General features: G+C 39.7%; 1 protein-coding gene across 1 annotated transcript in view; it reads right to left on the reverse strand.

Annotated features, from left to right (window-relative positions):
* Positions 1-2: 2 nt before the first annotated feature.
* Positions 3-22,513, reverse strand: part of vat1 (vesicle amine transport 1) — a 40,131-nt gene continuing 17,620 nt past the window's right edge. The window contains exons 3-6 of the mRNA XM_087810006.1: positions 12,046-12,216; positions 10,180-10,269; positions 7,091-7,332; positions 3-3,697 (exon numbers count right to left, since the gene is read on the reverse strand). Coding sequence (XP_087666132.1) covers positions 3,425-3,697; positions 7,091-7,332; positions 10,180-10,269; positions 12,046-12,216 — 776 coding nt within the window. The 3' untranslated portion in view covers positions 3-3,424. The remainder of the gene's footprint in view (positions 3,698-7,090; positions 7,333-10,179; positions 10,270-12,045; positions 12,217-22,513) is intronic.

Genomic DNA, 22,513 nt, shown 5'->3' on the forward strand with positions numbered 1-22,513 from the left:
TGTTTTTTTTTTTTGTTATGCATTTTTTATTAGTCCTGGAAAACATGTAAGGCATATGGTAACATTACACACTGAAGCGTTACAAGCTCTTGAGGCCATGTGGTCAACATGGCACCACGCAGTAAACCCAGAGTCAAGCACAGAAGCAGCATCAAGGGTTTAAAAAACAAAGTCGAGATGAACGCTGGCGCAACCAGGAGAGGACTAATCGAGATGTGCCAAGATGCAACAAGCTAGTTGTAGAAAAAAAAAACAGCTGCGACTGAACTTGTAACAAGAAGTGTGTGTGGCAGGGTAGCTCAGCATTCCCAGAGATAAGGATGGAAGTCATTTCTGGCAACCCTGAAGGAGGACCAGGACGGGTGTTGAACTAAGCTGGTGGTTCTCACTGCAGCTTAAAGCTGAACTTGTAGCCTGCGGTTCTACTCAACAAGCCCAGCCAGGTTCTCGGCGTTCGCTGCAATACTGTGGTGAGGTGGCGTCAGTGTTGTGAAACTTGTGGAATAAGCCCTCTCGTAGTTGAGATGTTTTCAAAAGAGAAGTTCCCTTTCGGGAAATCAGCTACACAAAGACCTCTCGGAATGACCTGAGAAAACACGACGGACGGAGGACACGGACAGAGTGGGACAAACCGCATGGAAAAGGTTTAAGAAGCTGGATAAGATTTGAGTGTCTTAGACAGGATCGTCCAGGAGCTTAATTCCAATCCAGTTTCTTCCCTACTACAGTGCTCTCACAGGGACTAATCCTAAATTCTTTGATGTGGTTTTCCTTTGCAACTATGAGTCGATAAGTGCATTTGAACAACCATTTGAGGATTTACAAATGTGTGTGTGTGTGTGTGTGTGTTGGGGGGGGGGGGCTTAAACCTAACATGTGATTAAATGAACCTGGTCGACTGGTCTTGAACTGTGTAGCAGAAATGTGTTTAAAGCGACTCCGGCGAGAATTTGATTGTTAAGTTCATCTTATTTGGATCATTTGTTTCTGATGCTTGTAAACACATGCAGGGAATCAAACCTGCGTACATGTTGTGCAAGGAAAAATGGCAGAAAACTCAAGAGTGCATTTCAAAAATGTTGTTACAAGTTTTCCTTTTGAATTTCAATGAGCTTTAACGCATTTTAAAAAGGACGGCGTCAGCGATCCAAAGCTCACTTCTGATGCCTGGTTTAGTTTGAAAGCAGTGACAGAGGAGTTACAAATACAATTTGGCACACACGGTTTGGAATAACAGGTTTATCACATTTAGGATGTTGGAAGGCCTTTGCACTTTTAAACCCTTGGATTACAAACATAAAGACGGTCTATTGAAAACAACATGGTCAGTAAAACATAGATATTTTTTCTCTTTTAATGAAGCGTTTGTTTCTCACATGGCACTCAGAGCAGAAGCACCGTCCACAGGTTCACAAAGGGAGCCCAGCAGATTAGAACAGAACACTAACCAGAGGCTGACAGGACACAGTCACTCCCCAACACCAGGCGTGACCGCCGCACTCCAGTCCACTCCACGCCGCAGTTTACCGCCCGCACTCGCGGTTTAGATGAATGATTTGATTCTAGCTGCCACCCAAGAGAAGTTGGTCCAGGTCAGGATTGGCATGCTAGAAATGAGTGGGAAGTGTTTCTCTTTTTTTTTTTTCTTTTTTTTTTTAATGCATGTGCACTAGTTATTGACTAGGGGGCTGAAAATGTGGAGCTGGATCGGAGTCTGTGGGACTGGAGTGCCATTGTCAGGCTTGTAAGTGCATTAAAATCAGCAAGCAGAGTGCAAAAATACTAATACCGACAGTCCTCGTAACACAGGCCTCTTATCAGGGCAGGGAGAGACAGGTGAGCTACATAATACCGTAGCAGAATAGTGTGGAGGATGATGTGACTGGGGGGGGGGGGGTGCTTTTTAAAACCTGACAAAAGACCTGAGGACACACACACACACACACACACACACGTCTTCACACACAATGGCACACCACACACGGCACATGAGGGAGGCCACTCATGCTTACACAACATTTTTTTTTCTCCTTTTTTTTTTTTTTAAATGACATTCTTTTTTTGTGGGGGGAATTTTTTTTTATACAAAGTCACTAGTCACCATCTGAGTCTCCACGTTGAGGCCGCGTTCACAGACAGGCAAGCTGGGGGCAGACGACTTCACCACCTGTCAGGTCGAAGGTCGCATCCATAGACGACAATGCGAGGCCAAAAATGTGGGGGGAAAAATATGTTTTGGAACAATCTAAATCATGATCATCACAAGCCTACTAATATGATGAATCACTGATACTTTTTAGTTTATGGGTAACAGAAATACTGACTAAGGATTCCGCTGATTTATTTCCTCTATCTCTGGGATTAGAAAGTTAATACTGGCGGTCTTATTTAACGCATGTGTTGAACGCTTGTGGACTCCACTTGCTAAAAAGCCGAGCTCATGGGGGGCGACACAAGCAGAGGAAGTCAGAGCAACACACCAGAGAGCCATCTCCGAATAAGCCTGACGCCTGTTGCTATGCCGACCAAAGAGAGGGAGAAAGAGCAAAAAAAAAAGAAAAAGAAAAAGTGAGGCATGGAGCCTGAATTGAATTCTGTATTTGCTTCAGGTCAGCGTGATTGACAAGCGGACGGATGCTGGATCAGGAGTGACAGAGGACGAAGGCCACGCTTCAATTTGAGGGACGACAAAGGCCGTGTGCAGGAAGTCGTTCGCGGCTAATTGGCGCTAATAAATTCTTGCTGGAGAATCAATGAAGAGTGACGCTCCGGAGTGATTTCGGTGGCGTATTTAGGAGTGAAACAGAGGTGCATTACGATGCTGGAATTGAACCCACGTTACTCGTCAAACATGAAACATGGATGGAAGCCGATTTCTCTATGACTCATCACGGGTGAAATAAAGGACCACTGACACTGTGAGGTGTGGGCGACTCGGTGGGCGTGGCCCGCCTGCCTTTGTGCCTGTCTGTGAGTTTGGCCGTTGGGTGAGGGGGTGGTGGTGATGGTGGTGGTGGTGGTGGTGTGGGTGGACAGGGAGGGGAGAAGAGGAGGTGGCAGGTGGAAGTCAGAGCAGAACAATTTAGCACAGTGGGAGTGGAGGTGCAGAGGGGCACAGTGGGAGGCGAGGGTGGGGCGTTGTCAAGGAGACGGTGGTCCGCCCTCGGGCCAGGACTGAACCCTCGCGCTCAACACATTATCTCACTAATGAAGACGTGTGTGGAAACAAAGACAATTAAAGAGAGGGGGTGGAGGAGGAGGAGGGGGATGCTCAGGCCTTTGGGATTCAAAAAGGGTTGTGCATGAAAAATGGAACGTGATCATTGTGTAATCTACCAACTCCATCCTGCCTCTCGTCTGTCCCCACTTCCTGTCCCACATCCCCTGCTCCCAGGACACAACCCCCGGCTTCAACATCGCCCTTTCACTTCTCCTCCTTCTTGGGCTCCTCCTTCTTCTCCTCCTCCTTCTTCTCCTCCTTCTTGGGCTCCTCTTTTTTCTTGTCGTCCTTCTTCTCCTCCTTCTTGCCATCGTCCTTCTTCTTATCCTCCTTCTTCTTGTCCTCCTTCTTCTTGTCCTCTTTCTTGTCCTCCTTCTTGGCCTCCTCTTTCTTCTCCTCCTCCGGCATGGGCTCCGTGTTGAGGATGACTTTGCCAATGTTGTTCCTCTCTTGCATCTTCCTCATGGCATCACCGACCTAGAGCAGAAGCGGTGGAGGGGAAAAGTTAGCAAAGAAAACCGAAGGAAAAGAGAAGGAACATTGAAAGAAAACCAGTCAAAAAGGTGAAAAAAAACTTTAAAATACAGAATTGAAACTTGTCATCCATTAGTTTGCCAACCATCATACAAGATAGATTTGAGACCCACAAGTTAGATTCTGAATGTATTGGCGTTGCAGAATTTACAGACCACGTATCTCAGCCATTACTACTTTTTTTGGTTTTAAAGACAAAATATGTCGAAACATCAGTCAACTGTATCCTCTTGTCCTCAGTCATTGCCAGAATTTTGCAGTATTTCCTTGTTTGCTCAGCTGCAATGGACATAATGAGTACGGCCCTCCAGAGGCCGAAGGTTTATTGTTGTTTAAAAATTATTATTATTTTTTTTTAAACACACTTAATTGAACCATAAATAATTAAAGTAAGTAATTAATAAAGTAATTTAAAGAACTAAAAAAAAAAAATTCAATACAGTGCCGCGAAAATAAGTATCGCAATATATTGCCATGTTTTTAGTCACTTTTGACATATTCTTCATTCATCCTAGAAGCACTAACTCTCCCTATTTGGACATTGTGCATGAATGCAAGTGTGGTTTCTCTAACAACAACAAAACTGCTTCTTCTTCTTCTCCTTTTTGTTTTTTGTATGTCTTTTGGCAATACCTGTCAAGGGTTTTCACAACTTAAGTTCCCCACCTAAGTTGTGTGTTCTCCCTAGTCACTCCTATACTCCCTTTACAGGCTCTTTCTTCTCTGACTGTCTTACTCCTTTATTTTCTATCTGTCCATCCGATCTCTCTAACTTCACAAACGCTTTAACATAAGTTGAGAAATAAAAGGAAATCGTCAATAAATCACGAAAATAGAAAAACAAAACAACTCGCTGCCAGAGTTTTTCTCAAGTTACAAATGGTCATATTTTTGTGATTTGGTTCTGATCGCACTAATGATACCAGACAGCTGGGAAAATTCACTGCAGGATTTAATGTCTGACCAATAAAAAACAACAACTGTTCATCCATTCTGGCCAAACTTCCTTTACACACAGAGACACAGAGGGATTTGAATTTTGGTTTTCTGTGCACACCCTTGTCAGATGATTGACATACAGAAGTCTTGGATTTAACTCCCATAGATCAGTCATAACAAACACATGACATTTATTCAAGATGTTAAAAAAAAAAAGCCTGTAATCCCTCATGTCTTTGGTGTTTTACTGGCCAGTTTAATGAATTCATAAGAGGTTTGAACAAAAAAAATAAGAAGCTCTTTGCTTAGCTTCAATAACTGCAGCCCTGGGTGAACGATTACACAAAGAATATCCGTTGTGGTTAAGTCAATCAAATTTACAAAACATATACACATGAATGAGAATTTGACGAGCTGAAGCTTTTCGGTGATCCCTTTATGACTGACCACTAACAATACACACAGCAAATAAAAAAAAGAAAAAGAATCCAGTCCAGCTCCACCCTCTGTGTCCACTGTCTGGTTCCGTCTCCATCACTAAACCCCCCTCTCTTCCTCCTTTCTGCCCACTTGTTCGCGTGAGGCGAGCAGACCACCTAGCGACTAACGCCACGGCAACAGGGCCATCTCCTAGCAACGTGAAGCCTCGCTCATACGTGGCCTCGCTGACGACACCGAGGGAAGGAGGCCGGTGTGGGAGGAGAGAGAGCAACTGGTGCCCTTTTCGAGAAGGAAGATGCCTTGTCAAGACAAGGGGAGTTTGGGACTCGCTTGGAGAGGACATCTAAGTGAATGAAAGTCGAGGCACTCGCTGGTCATCCCTGCCTACTCCGTCTCTTCGAGATCTTTCAGCCTCTCTGGCTCTAGAGACCGGCCTGTTCTATTTACAGACTCGACCATTATCATGAGGAAGATGTAGAGAAAGAACAGATGGAGATGTTGACGATTGTTGCAAAGATTATAGGTTGATTATAGGACATTATTATAAGAGATTTTAAATCAAAAGCCATCATACTTCACAATGGAAGTGGAAAACTTTACCTGAAATATCTTGGTTGTTTTTTTTTAAAAGATCAAGGTTGCTCCTTAAGATACTAACACAATTTCACTAAGCGATGTCGCCATAGCAACAGGAGAGGAGTAAGCCAAAACAGATACGACGCAAGAAGAAGTGAAACCGAGAGAGTGGAGCAGAGAAGGGATGGAGAGAAAGAGCGGGATATAAAGGGCAGACAGATGGAGAGGCAGAGAAAGAGCGTCAGATGGCAGAGAAAGACAGCGGGTGTTTCTCTCCGGACATGTCGGCCAGAAAATGAAAAAAAAAAACTGACCGGCTCAGTATTGGGGAACAGAAGAAGTCAGCATCTGATGCTGTCGCTCCAACTCTCGCCGTTTCGCTCCATTCAGTTTGACCAGCAATGTTCAATTATTTCACACACAGTGTGTTTGTGTTTTGCTGAGACACTTATGCTCAAACAGACAGAGTCGGTTTATCCAGCCAAACTTTAAGGCTAATTGTAAGAAGGCCACGCCCAGTTCCAGTAGTCTCTGTTGAACACTGGGCCGACAAAAGTGCCTTAGTTCTCCGACCTCGCTTCTTTCCATCTATTTACTGCATATTGAACAAAATGCAACAATCAATTCAATTTACAACAACTCCTTTTTCTTGAATCAAGTCATGAAACTCCAACCAAACTCCAGTTTCCTTGTGTATTTATGAGTGAAATGTTTAGTTAACTCACTTGGAGACACAGTCATCTTAATGCAGATGCAAAGTGCAGCCTGGGGGCCACTTGTGTCCCTTTCATTGTTTTTAAGTGGCCCTCATATGTTCTAACGTACTAAATATATAAAATGAATTTATGTAGAATTGATTCTGACGTGCAAACTAAATTGTTTTAAAATGGATCACTCGTTCAACTTCAACTGTAACCAATAATGGTGATCTGAGCTCTCACTGGTCAAGAAATAGTCAGATGGCAACAAAATTGAATGGTATATATGACAGAAGCTTCTCAATTTTTCTAAAAGGGATTTACTGTCTAGACTGGGAGTTCTCGCGATATTTAATCGAGTGTTTTCTATCTGTGTAGCATGTTAGCCTTTTAGCTTCTGCTACGAACAAGCTCAAATTATAGACTTGATTAAGTTTTTTTTTCCAAATAATTTCTCTTGTCAAGGCTTCAAGACAAGATGGATGGTACAGACGAGCAGTATAAAGGTATTTGGACCAAGATGACTGTTTGCGTCCTTTGTATAACTAAAAACCCCCACAGATTACTCGGAAAATAATCCTCACCCTAAATCGCCATGAAGGTGAGTCGAAAATGAGTGACGTTTGGGCGAAATATCACTGTAAAGTTTATTATGATCATAAGTGTCATTTTGAACACGTACCTGCTCCAGGTGCCAGGTAGAGTCAATGCGGGGCTTGATCTTGCCCTGCTTGTAGAGGTCCAGGATGGTGTCCATGGCCTGGCTCACCAGCTCCATCTCTCCGTCCAGGTAACCCAAGTGGAAGCCGCAAACCGACTTGTTTCCCTGGATCAGGCTGAGCGTGTGGATTGAGAACTGATGGTACCAGTTCTTGGCCACCGCCATCAAGTTCTTCTTCTGGCCCGCTAGCATGTTAGCAGCACCTGAGGTGGAGGAGACAATGGTGGGGATTATAGAACTACTGGGCTACACTTCCTAATCGCTATCAATGCACCAGAAACAGCATCAGTTACAGCAGGGTCGCTAATCTCGAACATACAAGAGTTCAAAATTGTTCAATACAAGCTGCCGCCCGAACAAAAAGTAAAAACTCCAGAATACTGAAGGCTGAATGTTGCATAGTTATTAATGTTTGGTGGCAAAAAATTCATACTCTCACTATCACGTTTAGATCTCTGCGTTGACACAACCTATCAATCTTTACTCAAAAAGACTCTTTTCGAGGTTTATTCTTCTTATTTTTGCAGGTTTCTGTAAATTTGCTGGCTTTGTGTATCACTTTACCGACAACCACTTAGCTATGAAGAAGAACCTATTATTGGGCTTTGGATTATTTCAAACTCCCTCTGTGCAATGAGTTTGACACGTGTTATATAAAGCATTATTTAAACTGTCCATATTAGGTATTCTCCCCCATCTTTTATATACCTTAACCCTTGTGTGTTTGCGGTATCCTTTGAGTCAGAGACAACACAAGAGAAATCACAATCACATTTGATTTCTGGCCAGCGGGTCGCCTTGACCCTGACATAACACAAGGGTTAAAATGAAATTTAACCAATATTCAAAACCAAATAAATACAAATAAGTAAATACTACATGTTTAGAGTAAAGTAATAAGAAAAGAAAACACTACTTTTTAAACTTTAATTTCTTTTGCATTTTGTACTGTTTCAAAATCACTACTTCATCGGCAAACATCATTGTCTGTGAAGACACCTTAAACATCATCTAGTATCTCCTATCTTATTTATTATATATTTAAATGTCCATTTATTTGAAGTAAAATTGTCATGTCCAAGGGTGTGCACGTTTGACTCTGTAGCCCCTTCCATGGACAGGAAATGTGTTTTTTATGTCAAATTGGCAAAACTTAAGGTGTGGCGTATTTTGGTAGAATCTTTCCCTCTTCAAGCTTATGATCTTCTGTATTCAGCCAGTTCATCACCTCACTGTCTCAGAGTCAAACTTGGAAAACGGGCTCAGGCTCTGTGGCTCTATGCCTGCTCCCCAGCATCTCCTTGTGAGCTCACATTGTCATCCCAAACAGAAGGCGCAGTGAGTAAAGATAGGGACCCGGTCTGGAGCATTCAGGCACATTCCAGGTCTGATGGATAGAATGACCATTGTTCCACTGGCATGTTCATGGGAAGAAGAGAGAGAGCCATGCAGCGTCGAGGGAGCAGGGGGGACCAGGGGTGGGCCAGAGTGAGTAGGCATGGTACCAGTGCTTTTCAGCAACATGGAAAGCCCTGTTCTCCGCGCATGCCAACCTCGCCCACTCCGGCATGCATGCTGGATCCAGATAGGCTTGTTGAGTGTAAACGCCTCCTACATATGACAACACAGCACGCTGAGTTGTCCGTGCCCACCAGGAAGCTCCTGTATTCACTGCACCACCCACATCTGCTTCCCAGTCCCTTAACCATTGTCTATTAAACAGACATTTACAATTTTCTGTGTTCAATTAACACAGGTTTAAAAGATTTCAGATCAAATTAATTTATACTGGTTAAAAAAAAGAAAAAGTTTTGCTCTCACATGGTTGAAATACCAAATATGATGTGTATTTTTATGGAAGGATGTGGACATCTGAAATTTCTTATTACTTTATAAAACACAGCATACACTCAAATCAATAAAACAACTCCCAGAATTTTAATCTCAAGAAATAAGTTCACTAAAAGGACTAAACTAAAAAGGATTCAAGTGTGCTGTGTGGCCTCACCATTGGCAGTGCACACCAGGTTTTGACCACTAGAACCCATGATGGTGGAGTTCTCAAAGCTCCATCGATCTTATGACATTACCGACTCTGAACATGTTAAATGAGTAATAACTCTGATTTGTATTAATTATTCGTATACTTTGTATTTTATGAAGTCAAGTTATCTATTTTTTTTTACATTTGCCAGAACTAAATCCAGGTGAAACTCAAAATCTCCTGAAAATATACAGTACTTAAGGTTTTACCTTAATACCCAGTCAGAAACCTTTATTGCCAGCATTGTAAACACAACAAAGGAATTTGCTGTGGTGGCATTAGAAAATAGATACAAATTAAATAATACAAATAGAATAAACCTTTTTACAAATAAGCTGTACTAAGAAAACAAAATAGCAGAAAAATAAAAAATAATAATAATTGAAAGCCAAAAAATATATATAATTAATTAATAACCGTATAGATAGATCAAAAGATCGATACTTTATTGATCCCCGGGGAATAAATTGTTTCGTCTAGCAGCAATAACACATCCATAAATACATGTCAAAACCATCAAATAAATACATAAATACAATAAATATATACTTACATAAAACATACATAAATAAATAATTCAAAAATGTATGTGGGTCCTCAAACCGTTTTGCTCCTTCTTACAAATAAGTAAGCTGAAGGAGCTGAAAATTGTAAATATCCCTTACTTCACAGGTGCTATATAAGACTTTAATCAAAATGTGACGTTTTTTTGTATTTTTTGCTCCCCTTGTGCCTCCTTTTCCTTGACAACATGGAGTTTCCCTCCCTATTGAAACCTACACAAAAAGCTCAGTAGTCTAAATGCAAATTCTCAAGCAATTTTTATCCAATTTCTTTTTAGTCTATAAGACATTAAGATCAGGTGAATTTGCCTGACATGGACTCAAACACGCAACTTTTTTTGCTGTAAGGCTGTAGCACTAACTACTGTACCAATACTGAATGCTTGGACTTTTCAGTTTCCGTTCAACATCACTTTTCACACAAACAAAATTCCATTCCTCACCATAAGTTATAAGCTTGCCCATGGGCTTAAGGAGGTTATAGGCCTTGTGGGTGTCCGATCCTCCAAGAGGGTCCAGGATTATGTCCAGTCCTGCAGCAGGGAAGAAGAGACATTTATCAATGTTGTGAATTGCGAGAGGGAAAGCTGCCAAAACTCCCTCGGCGTTCCTGCGTTAGGTAGGAGTTGTGAGATTAGTGATACAGTGTCGTGTTTACGGCAAAATAAATCACACATATGCCAAGATTATAGTGGAGGGTGGTCCGGAGAGACCGTCTGGTCGATGATAGAAAAAAAAACATCTAAATGTCATTCTTGCTTGTTATCGGACGGAGCAGCGTCAATGTTTCTGTGTCCAACAAATGTCTTGCTAGTGGGCGCTAATGATGTTCCTTTGTGCTTAAGGGGCTCTTGGAATTGGACTGTTCCTTTTTTGCTCTGTTGACCGGAGGCTACATTGATCTCAGGAGGCTCACAGCAGGACTCAGTTTTGAACAGAACGCTGAGGAACAGGAAGCCTGAGAAAAAGGTTGTACTTCCCTTTTTAATTAGATATATTTGGCTTGTCGAGTCGGTTCTCGCTTGGCTCCGATCCGTATTGGAGTAGATTGAAGAAGAAGGGTTTAGAGAATGAGCATATTTAATGCACACTGCAGTGGGACCGAATGATAAGAAGCAGGAAGTGGAAATGGTTTAATTCCGTCCAAGACGACGGCGACTAAAATAACTCCTTACATGTTGTGCGTGACATGGCGACCGTCTCTGCTGGGAATATCAGGGGGGGAAACAAAAGCCCTGGAATCATGTTTTCCTGCTATTGGCGGCTTGTTTTACGTAAATGTTAGGATAGGACATTGTTGTGAGGGTTGACCCTGAACCTTCACACTTGCCAAATACACAACAAATTTACAAGTCACACTGGAACGGATGAAAGTGCTGATAGGGCGAAACATTGCTGAGAGGAAACACGATAAAGGAGACGTGACCAAACGGAAACTTTGATAGCAACATTTCAAACCAGCCGGGAACTGCAAAAGCAAACATGATACATTCTTGAAAATCTCAAGACATGTACTCATTCTTTCTCTTGTTGAAAATTTGAAATTGAATGTGATATCATTACTCTTTTGAATTTGTTTTGCAGCTTCCAAATGGGGAAATCTTACTAGAAAAAAGAAATGTATTATTGTTAATGTGACATTTATTTAAAAAAATGTTTACTTGAAAATACTATTTTTCTAAAAGAAAAAAAAATCTAATGTTTAAATTTTAGCTCCAGCTTGTCAGTACTATACCCCAGGATATTTCCACATAGCAACTGGGTCTAAATATCCATGCCAACTTTATTGAAAATGACATGAAGACCATCAAAATGAGCTTTGAAAGGCTCTGTGTGGCCTCACCATTGGCAGAATATCAGAGAAAGTCGCTTGTCACTTTAAATCAGGGCTGAAATTATTTAGCTGTCTAAGTGCTGGGCCAAATAACATTTGCAAAACCTGTCTGTGACGGCAAGTATGAGTTTGATTGCAATATTATTTTTTATTCTTGGAGGTTTTATCTATCTCAATTACCTTTGTTTGTCGTCACCTATAAAGAAAAAAAATGATCACCAAGCAAATTCCATTAACCATCTTTTTACTGTTATTATAAGTCTCTGTATAATAACATATGTCCCTTAGCTTACCTAGAACACTGGCAACTTTAAAGGTTACCCTATCAATATGACCATTAAAACAGGTCATTTTGACACACACAATTTAAATGTTGTGGAAGGTTTAATGCCTTTTGTATTTTTACAAAGTGAGTTGATGGTGAAACAAGAGGATTTCAAGGAAAAGTGATCATTCATCTCCGCAGGTTTCTTACCCTTCGGACTGATCTTGCGAACTTCTTCCACATAGTCCTTGGTGCGGTAGTCGATGGTGTGCGTGACTCCGGCCTCGCTGATGGCTTCATGCTTGCTGGCTGAGGCTGTGCCGAACACCGTCACGTCTTTCACAGTCTTGCACAGTTGGGTGGCTGCGGTACCGACTCCACCTTGGATAGACAGAAGGATTATGTTGAAATTAATCTTATTAGTCAGGCATCATATAACATATTGTCTGTAAACACAAAAGTAGGGGATGGAATTCAATAAAATTGTGGTTAGAAATGGGCCAACTATCTGTAAGTGGAAGTATGGCAAAAACTTTTTTTTTTAAATGACACATTTGATTGAATTACTAAAACTTCAAACTTTAATAAATATGTTCTTACGATGTATTATACAAAAGCAAACCAAAGTTGGAAGTTCCAGTTCAAGTGAGGGAAGCCCATGTTTCATTTATTTTGCCAGAAGCCTATAGAATTTCAATATAAAAACACTCAGTCCACTTTGGTGATCGCTAGCTAACTAACATAGTTTCTGCTATATACTTTATCTACACTATTATGATGATCAGGAAAATACACCTGATCACTTCTTTCTACATGTTAGTTACCTTTTGCTCCAAGAAAACATATCTGAGAAACTGATCTTGATAGCTATAGAAAGTTAGCGATACACATCCGAGGCAAGTGGACACATAATGGATGTGGATGAGCGTCACATATCGGTACTGAAGAGGTCAGTGCATGTTTTTTTCATGCCAGGTAAATGTGATTAAAATAAGGTATTGTTCCAAAGTGAAAAACAATATAATTGTGTTTGCAGGAGAATGTGTTTAAGACAATGACCATGTCACTGGGACAAGAGATTCTATCGCCACAAATGGAATGTACTATCAACATTTGACTGCTTGTTCCGGTCTGGAATATCTTGTGTGTTCCTTCATTCCATTTGAACATGTGTACACAGTCGTGGCGAATGCCCGATGTTTGCCAAGACAGCGGCAGCAACAAGTAATAGGTCACTGATAAGCAGTGGCTTGTTTGCAATGGAGGCCGACTGGAGGGCCAGGAGAGAGGAGGCATCTATAAAGGTCGTTCATGCCTGACCACGGTAAAGAGCTCGTCTGATGAGATAGAAAAGAGTAAAGCGGACATCATGCATTCATATGGTTCACCTCAGTGCGGTTCAACTTGAGGACTGCGTGCATTCATTTCCGACACACCCGACAAAACCCAAATATGCGCTTGGACCAATTCACACCCTAAACAACAATAGAGAGACTTGCTTGGTTATTTTTTTCTTCTTCGGTCTCAGAGTTAGTAAGATCACAAACAAACACGTTAGTCAATGGTTTAAAAATAGGTTTCAAAATATTTCATCTACTATTCTTAAAACTAGACACACCCACTTGCCACTCATCACATTTGACACAGTGAAACAATCTTTGCGTTCGACTATATACCCATCAACACCCCTTTTATTGTAGGTTTTGTATGTTTTTCAATACAAATATCTACTTTACTGGGCCCGATTTTGTCTTCAGGTTTCCTCTTAGATCTTAAGGAGAACACATCAAACGAGTGTCTCCGCCTCTCCTCCCTTCATCCCTGAGAAAAACAAATTCTTCTGAACCACTGAGGCAGTCAGAAACGCTTGTAAGCTTCCAGGCAAATTTCACGAAAAAAAGACCCTCAGAGAGAGCAAAAGTGGACGGATTGTGAAGACTTCTCTCTCACTCTAATCAGGAAGAAGCGGTTATTGACATAAAATAACATGGAATTTGAGCACAGTTCGTTAGAGATGACAAGCAGTGATTTAAATTCCCCATCAATGTCAGATTGGACGTGAAGACGGGAGCGAGGGAACGCTGAGATGAATAGAGCTCAAACTGTTACTACAATCAGCGTCTCCGGGGAGAGAAGTGACGTGGAGACAATATCAAGGCTGTTGCCATTGGATGTGATTGTGGCTGCGTTAACAGCCACATCTCTCGCCGTCCTCGGTGAGAAAAAAAAAACAACTTTGCGTTGCCACGGAAACCTCAGCCAAATTGCTCACAATGACTGAGCAGAAGGAGCCATTTTGTTTCATTGACAGCTGGGGAATTTGAGAGGGAAATAGAGTGGGTCATCAGAACATGGATATGACTGGACAGAGAATCAATCAGTTTTTAAATGAGTGCAAGAACTTTGTGGACAATCCTTTAATACATCTCTGATTTTGGGATTTTTCTGTCACATGTGGGAAAACGTAGTTTCTTACGTTTGAAAAATGAGCATCAATTAAAAAATGAATTATCAAAAATCTTTCTTGAAATACATCAAAAAGGAAAAGCATAAAAGGGAACTCTACTTTATATCCCCATGCATGAATACTGCTTCTTTAGTAGTTGTTTGTTAAGAACCCGCCCTTGGAACTCATTTCATGACAAAAATAATCTAAAGATTCTGACAGTGCTGACAAGAAAAATGACATCTATCGCTTGAAGATTCTGTGTTTACTTGTGATTCTTAAAGTAGCATTTATTTTCCTTCTTTTTGTTCTATTGCGATTATCTTCTTTTATTTTAATGTCATTTTCTCACCTTCCCATTTTCCCCCAACAAAACACTCTTTTAATTAAAATATTTACGTTTATGTGCTTAAGCCCCGCCCACTGAAAACACTGTTTTCTGAAGATGAAATGTTGTTTACCATAACCAGACCCACTCTGCTGTGATTGGTCAAACAATACATTTTCTTGTCTCTACCTCCAAGTGACTTGTTAGATAAAGAAAGCGGGGCATGATTTCAGCTGGCCGGAGCAGGAGTCAAGCCCTTTATTACATCATAATGAGCTTTGCTTTTGTAACCTCTCCTTCGCTGAGGAAGGGAGAACTTCATAGAGTAATAAGTTCAATACGTGGTCATGATGAGGGACTTACTGCATCTTGGAGAGGAAGACTTCAACATTTGAAACATGTGAGTCAGGAGAGTTGGATTTTGAAATGAGTGAACTACTTGTATTTCTTGAAATAAAACTATACTTAATACATGTTTTGTTGCTGTCTAGATTTAACCATAAGGCTATTTTCAGCTTTTTAACACATGTTTTTAAAGTTCTTAGCTTCCATTTGTGTTGTTTCTGTTGAGCGTGTTTGAAGGTAGCCGTGCTAGATCATTTCCATCTACTCCTCAAAGTTACTCCACTAATACCGAACCCAAACCTTCCTGAAATCAAATCTCTCATTGAAGCAACAGGTTCTTCCCACAAATATTAAAAAATATTAATAAAAATTAGACAAAAATCTGTGAAAATGTTGATGGTTAGCTAACTTAACTTAGTTACAAATGTAGATATTTATTTGAATCTTATTATTTGGCATCAGTTCACATACGTTCAGTTCACATATGTGGTTTACATACAGATGCAGACAAGTCCTACCTTCTCTCCTCCAATGATATTTCAGCCACAAGTGTCTCTATAAAGTTTGATAACGTATTTTGTGAACATTGAAATGTTTCCACGTGATCAGATAGCGTGTCCAGTGAGGAACCTGCTCCGGAGAACGAACTCCTGATCTCACATCACAAGACTTCGGATCTTAGCCAAGAACATATGTACTGAGATTACAACAGGGGCCTCGAACCCTCCTAAACATTGAGCTGCATCTGATAAACCTCACAACTATGCAGGATTTGGAACCTTTATTTGACCCCGCTTGGGTCGTCGCTCCTATACTGCTTGATGAATGTGACAAACAGGTTGAGATCTAGGGCCTGACACAAATCTATTTTCCTGAACAGCCCATTCCTTCTACTGATTGAATTTATGCTATAATTCAATTGAATGGTTTACTTAAGGAAATTTAAGAATGTCAGATATGCCATCTATTTTGTTTTTCTCTCTTACCGAGTCTGACAACACAGAAGCAGTTTGTGTTCAGGAATACTTACACATTTTAAGACACCATTGCAGTAGTGTGTTTGTGTGTTGCAATTAAGTGCACAATATCTTTCTCAATTTTTTTGAAGCATTTTTAATCTGCTTATCTTTCAAATGTATATACGACAAATGGTTGAGTCCAAATAAAAATTCACACAGCACAGTTTCACAGATTGCACTGCAGTGGGAGTCAACCAAAATAAAAACACATTTGCGATCAAAACAAAACAAAAAAGAGACAAATGAAGAAAAAAAGAAGTTGTCTGTTGCTTCTGACCCTCTTTGCAATCATTTCCACATTTCCTCAAACACTTTCGTTGGTCTTTCTCAACGTCTCATTATCTCGTGGTCACTCATGTGGCTGACAAAGAATGAAAACAAATGTAAATCCAAGAATCTCCGTCTGGCCGAAACTCTCCACGGTTGGATACAAGAGCCACTGGTACGACAGGCTAATTTCATGTTACACTTCTGGATCCTTGAGCATTTTGATTGTGTTTTTGAGTGTATATTTTAAGGTATAACATTGCATTATGCAATCTAAACCTTCCTCGGGTTATAATTTAGGCACAATGTAGAAATAATACATAGGCATTCAAAATACTGGCACAAATACTTTTCTTGACAGGACAATACTGAGATAATTTAACAGATAAAAACAAGTCCTTAAAAAATAACATAAAATATAACATCTGTAGCTATTTGAAAAGAAAATAGAACCTGGAAGTTTTATGTTAAGTAACAAATATATCAACGTATCTATTTTCCTATAGTAAGATACAAGTTTTACATTAAGAATATTAATATTAGTAGAAGTAAATGTCAAATAGGCTCAATAGAATAGCAGATAACAGCAGCTAAGGGTTCCAGAACTTTCTCAGATGAACTGGACAAGACAACAGTGGTCTTGTAGGGTCCATGCGGTATCTCTCTTCACATCCGAAATCTAATTTAATGTTCTGTGTACTGTCACCCACCTTAGCTGGACATTTGATTAATATCTGTCAATTTATCGCTAACAAAATGGTAAAGAAAGACCTTCTCCTTTAAGTTAAATAGATGACATAAGTAAAGAGGATCAATGTGTACGATTAATGATGATGAAGTGCCTACAGTTATTTGTATATATATTTCATATTTTTTTACAAGATTGGGAAAAAGATATGAGCAAAAAAAACCAAACAAAAGACAACCAAAAACAACATTGCATTTGTAATTCAACTGGTTTTTATCTTTAGGAATTTCTTACTACTTTTAAGTCTATTTAGGTTTTTATTTAGGTCAACATTTACAAACAGCTGACAACTCCTATTATAATTGTGAATGACATGTATCTGCTAACTGCAAATTAAGAGGGGGGAAAAAATCAACTCTTTACACAATATGGTTTCTTACGCAGACCTTACTTGGCCTAGTAATGAGAGAGAATGAAAAGCACGAACCATCAACATGTTAAATACTATAATAGAGTCGAGGCTGTTATGAAAAATGTTTTAATGACTGTGATCCGTCAAAGGCACAATGGTTGTCACGTCAGTGAAGGAACATTTGTGGTTACATTTACTGTCCCTGTTCTATAAGAAATGTACAACCTTTTATTTTAGTCTCGTAATGTCTTTAAGATAAAATGGGGTTAATTGAACTCAAAGGACAAAATGTTGGTAATGATCTCACGTAGGACGTACTAAAAAAAGTCTTAAAAACATTTGCAATTGTAAGATTTATTATTGTTGTTGTAAAACATTATTGGTTTAATCTATTTTTATTTTCATGTTGAATATATTTTAATGATATCTAAAGGATCTAATTGTTAAAGCATGACTTATTGTGCTCTAAAGTAATGAGTTAATAATCAGACGTATTATATAGTTATAAAAAAAGCTCTTGAAGTCATTGTTGAGCAAGACAAATGTTGTTTTTATGTTGCAGTCAATAACTACCAAGCATAGTAACTGACTATACATTGAAGACAGACAGGTGTCCCACCACACTTCAGAGCTCCACCTGCCTGACTGTGGTTGCCAAGATCCGACACGATGGGGTCACTAGTCAACGACTGCTGCACTGAGCGTGAGAGTGCGATGCGATCGGATGGTTTAGGCTGAATGTTGCCCTGGTTTTCTCTTTCTTATCTGCACAGCTGATCAGCCTCTGGCAATGCCAGGCTCGGAAGACACAGCGACGGTTCTGCCCTCAAACCCAGACTATCACTCAGTGGTCAGACTGAATTATCGTTCTTCGAACTGGGCAGAGATCTCTCGAGGAAAAACAACAGAGCGAAGAGGGAGCTATTTAAACCCAGACAAACTTGCATTAATGTCTTACAATTAAAACCAAAGATGTAACTACACATTTGCTAATGCTTTTGAAACTGGAGGCTCTGATGGTTGATAAATAATCCATGAGAGCAATAACATTGAGAAGCCATCCTGGGAGAAATAACACGCCCTTAGATCTATACTTTCATTTCCTTATGGCACCCAGCTCTCCTTTCTCCTACTGAAATATTATTGATTTTCATTTCTCAGCTACACGTCAGCATTAAACTGCAGAGCAGAAGATCAGCGGCCTGAGGCCAGCCTGAAGCCCTGACATCTTCAATGTACATCTACATCTGAGCACCTACGTCAAACCATGACATTATTATTCTTCACCCAAAAGTTGAAAGCACGTTTTAGAATAGTTTTCCTTTTTAAATAATACAGATTAATCTGTTATTTCTACTAGTGGTGTGTATTAGAACACGTGTTACAATACAGGGGAACTATACAATATATTGTGAAGTATATGTGTATACAATCTTTCTGTGAAGGTTCTTATTCACACAGGTCATGGTAAATATAATTTATTTGTCGTACCGTACGTGTACTTTGACTCTGGTCTTGCACAATTCACAGACCAAATAATAAAGTCATAGCTGCTTTCATTTGTTTTTAAACCAAATCATACACAAATCGAGTCGACTGTATCCTCTCGTTCTCAGTCATTTATAGGGTCTCGCAGGATTTATTTGCTCCATTAGCTTAGCCAGAAGTTTAATTGCAACACAAAAATTAACAAACACAGGGAATATTTGCACGTTAATTGTCGTTTAAATAAATAGTTATATTTTATCAGAATCAGAAACTTTTATTGCCAGTGTTTTGAACACAAGGTGTTTTTTTAGAGGTGTCAGTACATAATAAAAAATAATAATATAATACAAAATGAGCAATAGAAAAACAGAACCAAGCCCCAAGGCAGCTATTCTATATACACTTTATTAAAAAAGGTAACAATAAAAGATCTATGATGAGAATGAAATATGATTTTGAAAGCCACAAAAAAGTTGAAAGAAAAAAACCCATTTATTTTGGAAATAAATAAAAGTAAATTGATACAGTATTGTGAGAAAAACTTTGCAATATATCTGTGTATCAATATTTCCTCATTTCTTAGCGCTCTGTCATGATTCACAGAAATCAGCTACTTAACTACTTCCTCTTTGTCACACTTTGTTCTCATACACTTTCATCAACCTGCTCCTCTTGCTGTTATATAACTTCTCCTCAATTCAAATATCAAACCGGAGAACAGCCCCTCCTTCCGAGAGACCCATGGAGAATCAATCCTAAACATTCTCTCATGATGTAAGCTGACAGTTGGACCTTTAGCCAGAGACGTATCACCTCCAGGATCAGGAATGAATGGTTCTGATGCTCCTATGGAGGAGCTTAAGCTCAGGGCTTAACATTTCAAAACCTCTCAGGGAAAGGTTGGCTAATTTATCCTTGTAGCTAAAATGGACATACTTTCACGCACATTGATAATGCAGCTAAACATTATTTATATGACTTATAGTGTAACCTCAATGCTCTGATGCGTCTTATGATTATGGATAGGCAACGTTACTTGGTGCCAGAACGGCACCAGTTCTTGCGTAATGGATGGTTTGCAGAACTAATAGCTACAGAGATTTTGGTGCCTCATTCCGGTTATATTTTCTTGCATAATTAAAATTAAAAGTACATTTAGCATTGCTATCAGAATGCTTAAGGCGAAACCGTCTAGGGTGACCCTTACCATAAAACATTAAGACTCAGCAACAAGTGTTTGAATGTGATATTGTGACAGCACTTAGAATTTCGTGAAATAACTGGCAATGCAAAGCGTTGTTTTAAAAGCCAAGAGGTACACCGTATTTGATAGCCAGCAAGACGGAGTTAGCACAACGGACCGCGGAGGGACGAGCTCTGCTAGAAATGCCAGTGTCACAGAAATGACAGACGGTTGATGATGATAACAGCAGTTGTTGATCTATGGGTAACTATATGTTTTTTTTAAGCGTAATTTACTTTGAGCATGCATGCTATTAAGTTAATTCACCAAATTGATGCAGCGATCTTTATATAAATATATAAAAAACTCCCAAAAGGGTCTGAAACGTTTGCATGTTTTCGACGTTACCGGATACATACGGGATAAAACCGTAACGGTACTGATCCCTACTCATGATTGTAGATGTCTGCTTTTGTCCGGTTGTATGTAAGTAAAATATATTTTAATGTACTTTTCCAGGTAAATAACAGGTCATTTAAACTTTGGTCAAGTTCTGCAGTTTTCTTTAGATTTCTGGACATTTTAAAGGTATAGGTTGCAAATAATGAATGAAAGAAAATGTTAAGTTTATTTAAGAATGCAATCACTTCAGTAAAATAAATATACTTTATTGAGATATAATTTTTTACTTGAAATTGTCTCGACAGAGCGACAATGAGTTGGCAATACCAATGAAGACCCAAATGGAAAATTAAAACTTTGTCCAACTTGAATAGAACCATATTTATTGCATAATAAGCAAGGAAGGAAGATTTTTACCCATTTCTGCTTCTTTTGTTAATTGCAGGGGGAGAAAAGAGGTCCAAAGACTTAGGTCCAAAGAATGTTAATTAAATTAGACGAAATTTCGATTACATTAAGACAATATTTAATATAATTTTTTTAACATGATTCATGTAACTTCAGCTCCTTTTTTTTTGCAATTTTAAGGCCAGAATGTTCAGTAATTTGGTTTCAAATTACATTTTTTATACCTGGAAGATGCTGGCAATTTTAGCAAGTAAAGTTATAAAGATGTTTATAAGGATGTAGCAAGGGATGTTATTATATTTTAAATATTCTTAGATCATTTCAAATTCTTGATTTAATTCTTTTTTACTTTCTGGATTTTTTTTTTCTTGCTTTATTGTGAGGTTTTGTGCATGAATGTCTTTTTATGAAATCGTTAACATGAACGTCTCCCCTCAGTGGGATTACTGTCAACCTTTATATATGGTTCCATTCTCGTATCTGCAGCTGCTCACATCATATTTTTGGGGAGATAACCGTCAGTTTATTCCGCCACAGTATGTGTGTGTACATGAACGCTCGCGCAAGAAACAGCTGCAATCGATTCTTCGCGGGATTATAAGATAAATACTCTGTCATCTGGATATACACCAGAGATGACCGTCGAAAACACAATACTGTTGCTTTGGCTCCATGAGCACTAAAAACATGGACGGAGAATTTCCAGATGCAGAACTTCTATTTGATATACTTCCCAGTAGATGTAAAAGTCAACTTTTTAGCTGTCAAATAATTAAAAAATGTTTTGTTTTGGCTAAAAGTAATCAAGTTTACCGATAACTTTGTGCCAGAATCCAACTGTGTAGACTCACACTGTGTGTGACACTGTCACTGGACACTTCATAAATACAACAAAAGGTTGACGTCATCATCGGAGGCTGCCGAGCTCCATATGTATGCAGGAATGTGTAGTGTGGGTGTGGTGGCGGGCGACTGGCCAGAGTTCATAAACATTAGGACCAGTTCAGGGGGAGGTCAGAGGAAAGGCTTGTTATAGAGTCACAGGAAGCCCCACAAGGTACATCCAAATGTCACTCAACCCCTCCCCACCCAGGCCCTCGGGGGGAACGCGGGAGGAGGAAGCGTGCAAAAACCTCACCAATGACGTGGGGTCGGATATGGCGAGGTCGCAGAGGGGGGAGTCGAGGTTGTGGAGGGCCAGAGGGGGAGGAGGAGAACGAAGGATGCAGATGTGCGTTGTCGAACAGGGGCATGATGGGAGGAAGTACAACAAGCTATTGTTTGGGGAGCGAGGCCACGAGGCAGACAGCTGAGAACTTGTCACTATGGGCTAGCTAGGGGAACAAGGTTCTGGTTCAGCCTGGCACGCTGGTCATTTGTCCAAAATTTGGTGTCTTGTCGAGCATCCATCAAGATAGCCAAGTCATCGCTTAGAAATTCTCAAGCTGGACACAAACTATAACTGTGACTACATTCACAACCTGGACGACGATCCAATACGCTATGGTGCAATAGGTTTTGTCAAAAAACTTTTTCTGTATTTATCTTAAAATAACCTTTAAAAACGTAGGATTTTGGGCGCAAGTGGGGATTACATGAAAATAATAGAAGTTTTATTATTTACAAAGAAGTTATATCAAATTTAGCATGGAAAGGACAACATTGGAAGAAGAACGGAGGGTTTTCACTAGT

This window comes from Callionymus lyra, chromosome 15 (assembly GCF_982586985.1).
Source record: "Callionymus lyra chromosome 15, fCalLyr1.hap1.1, whole genome shotgun sequence".
NCBI classification, from domain to species: Eukaryota; Metazoa; Chordata; class Actinopteri; order Syngnathiformes; family Callionymidae; genus Callionymus; species Callionymus lyra.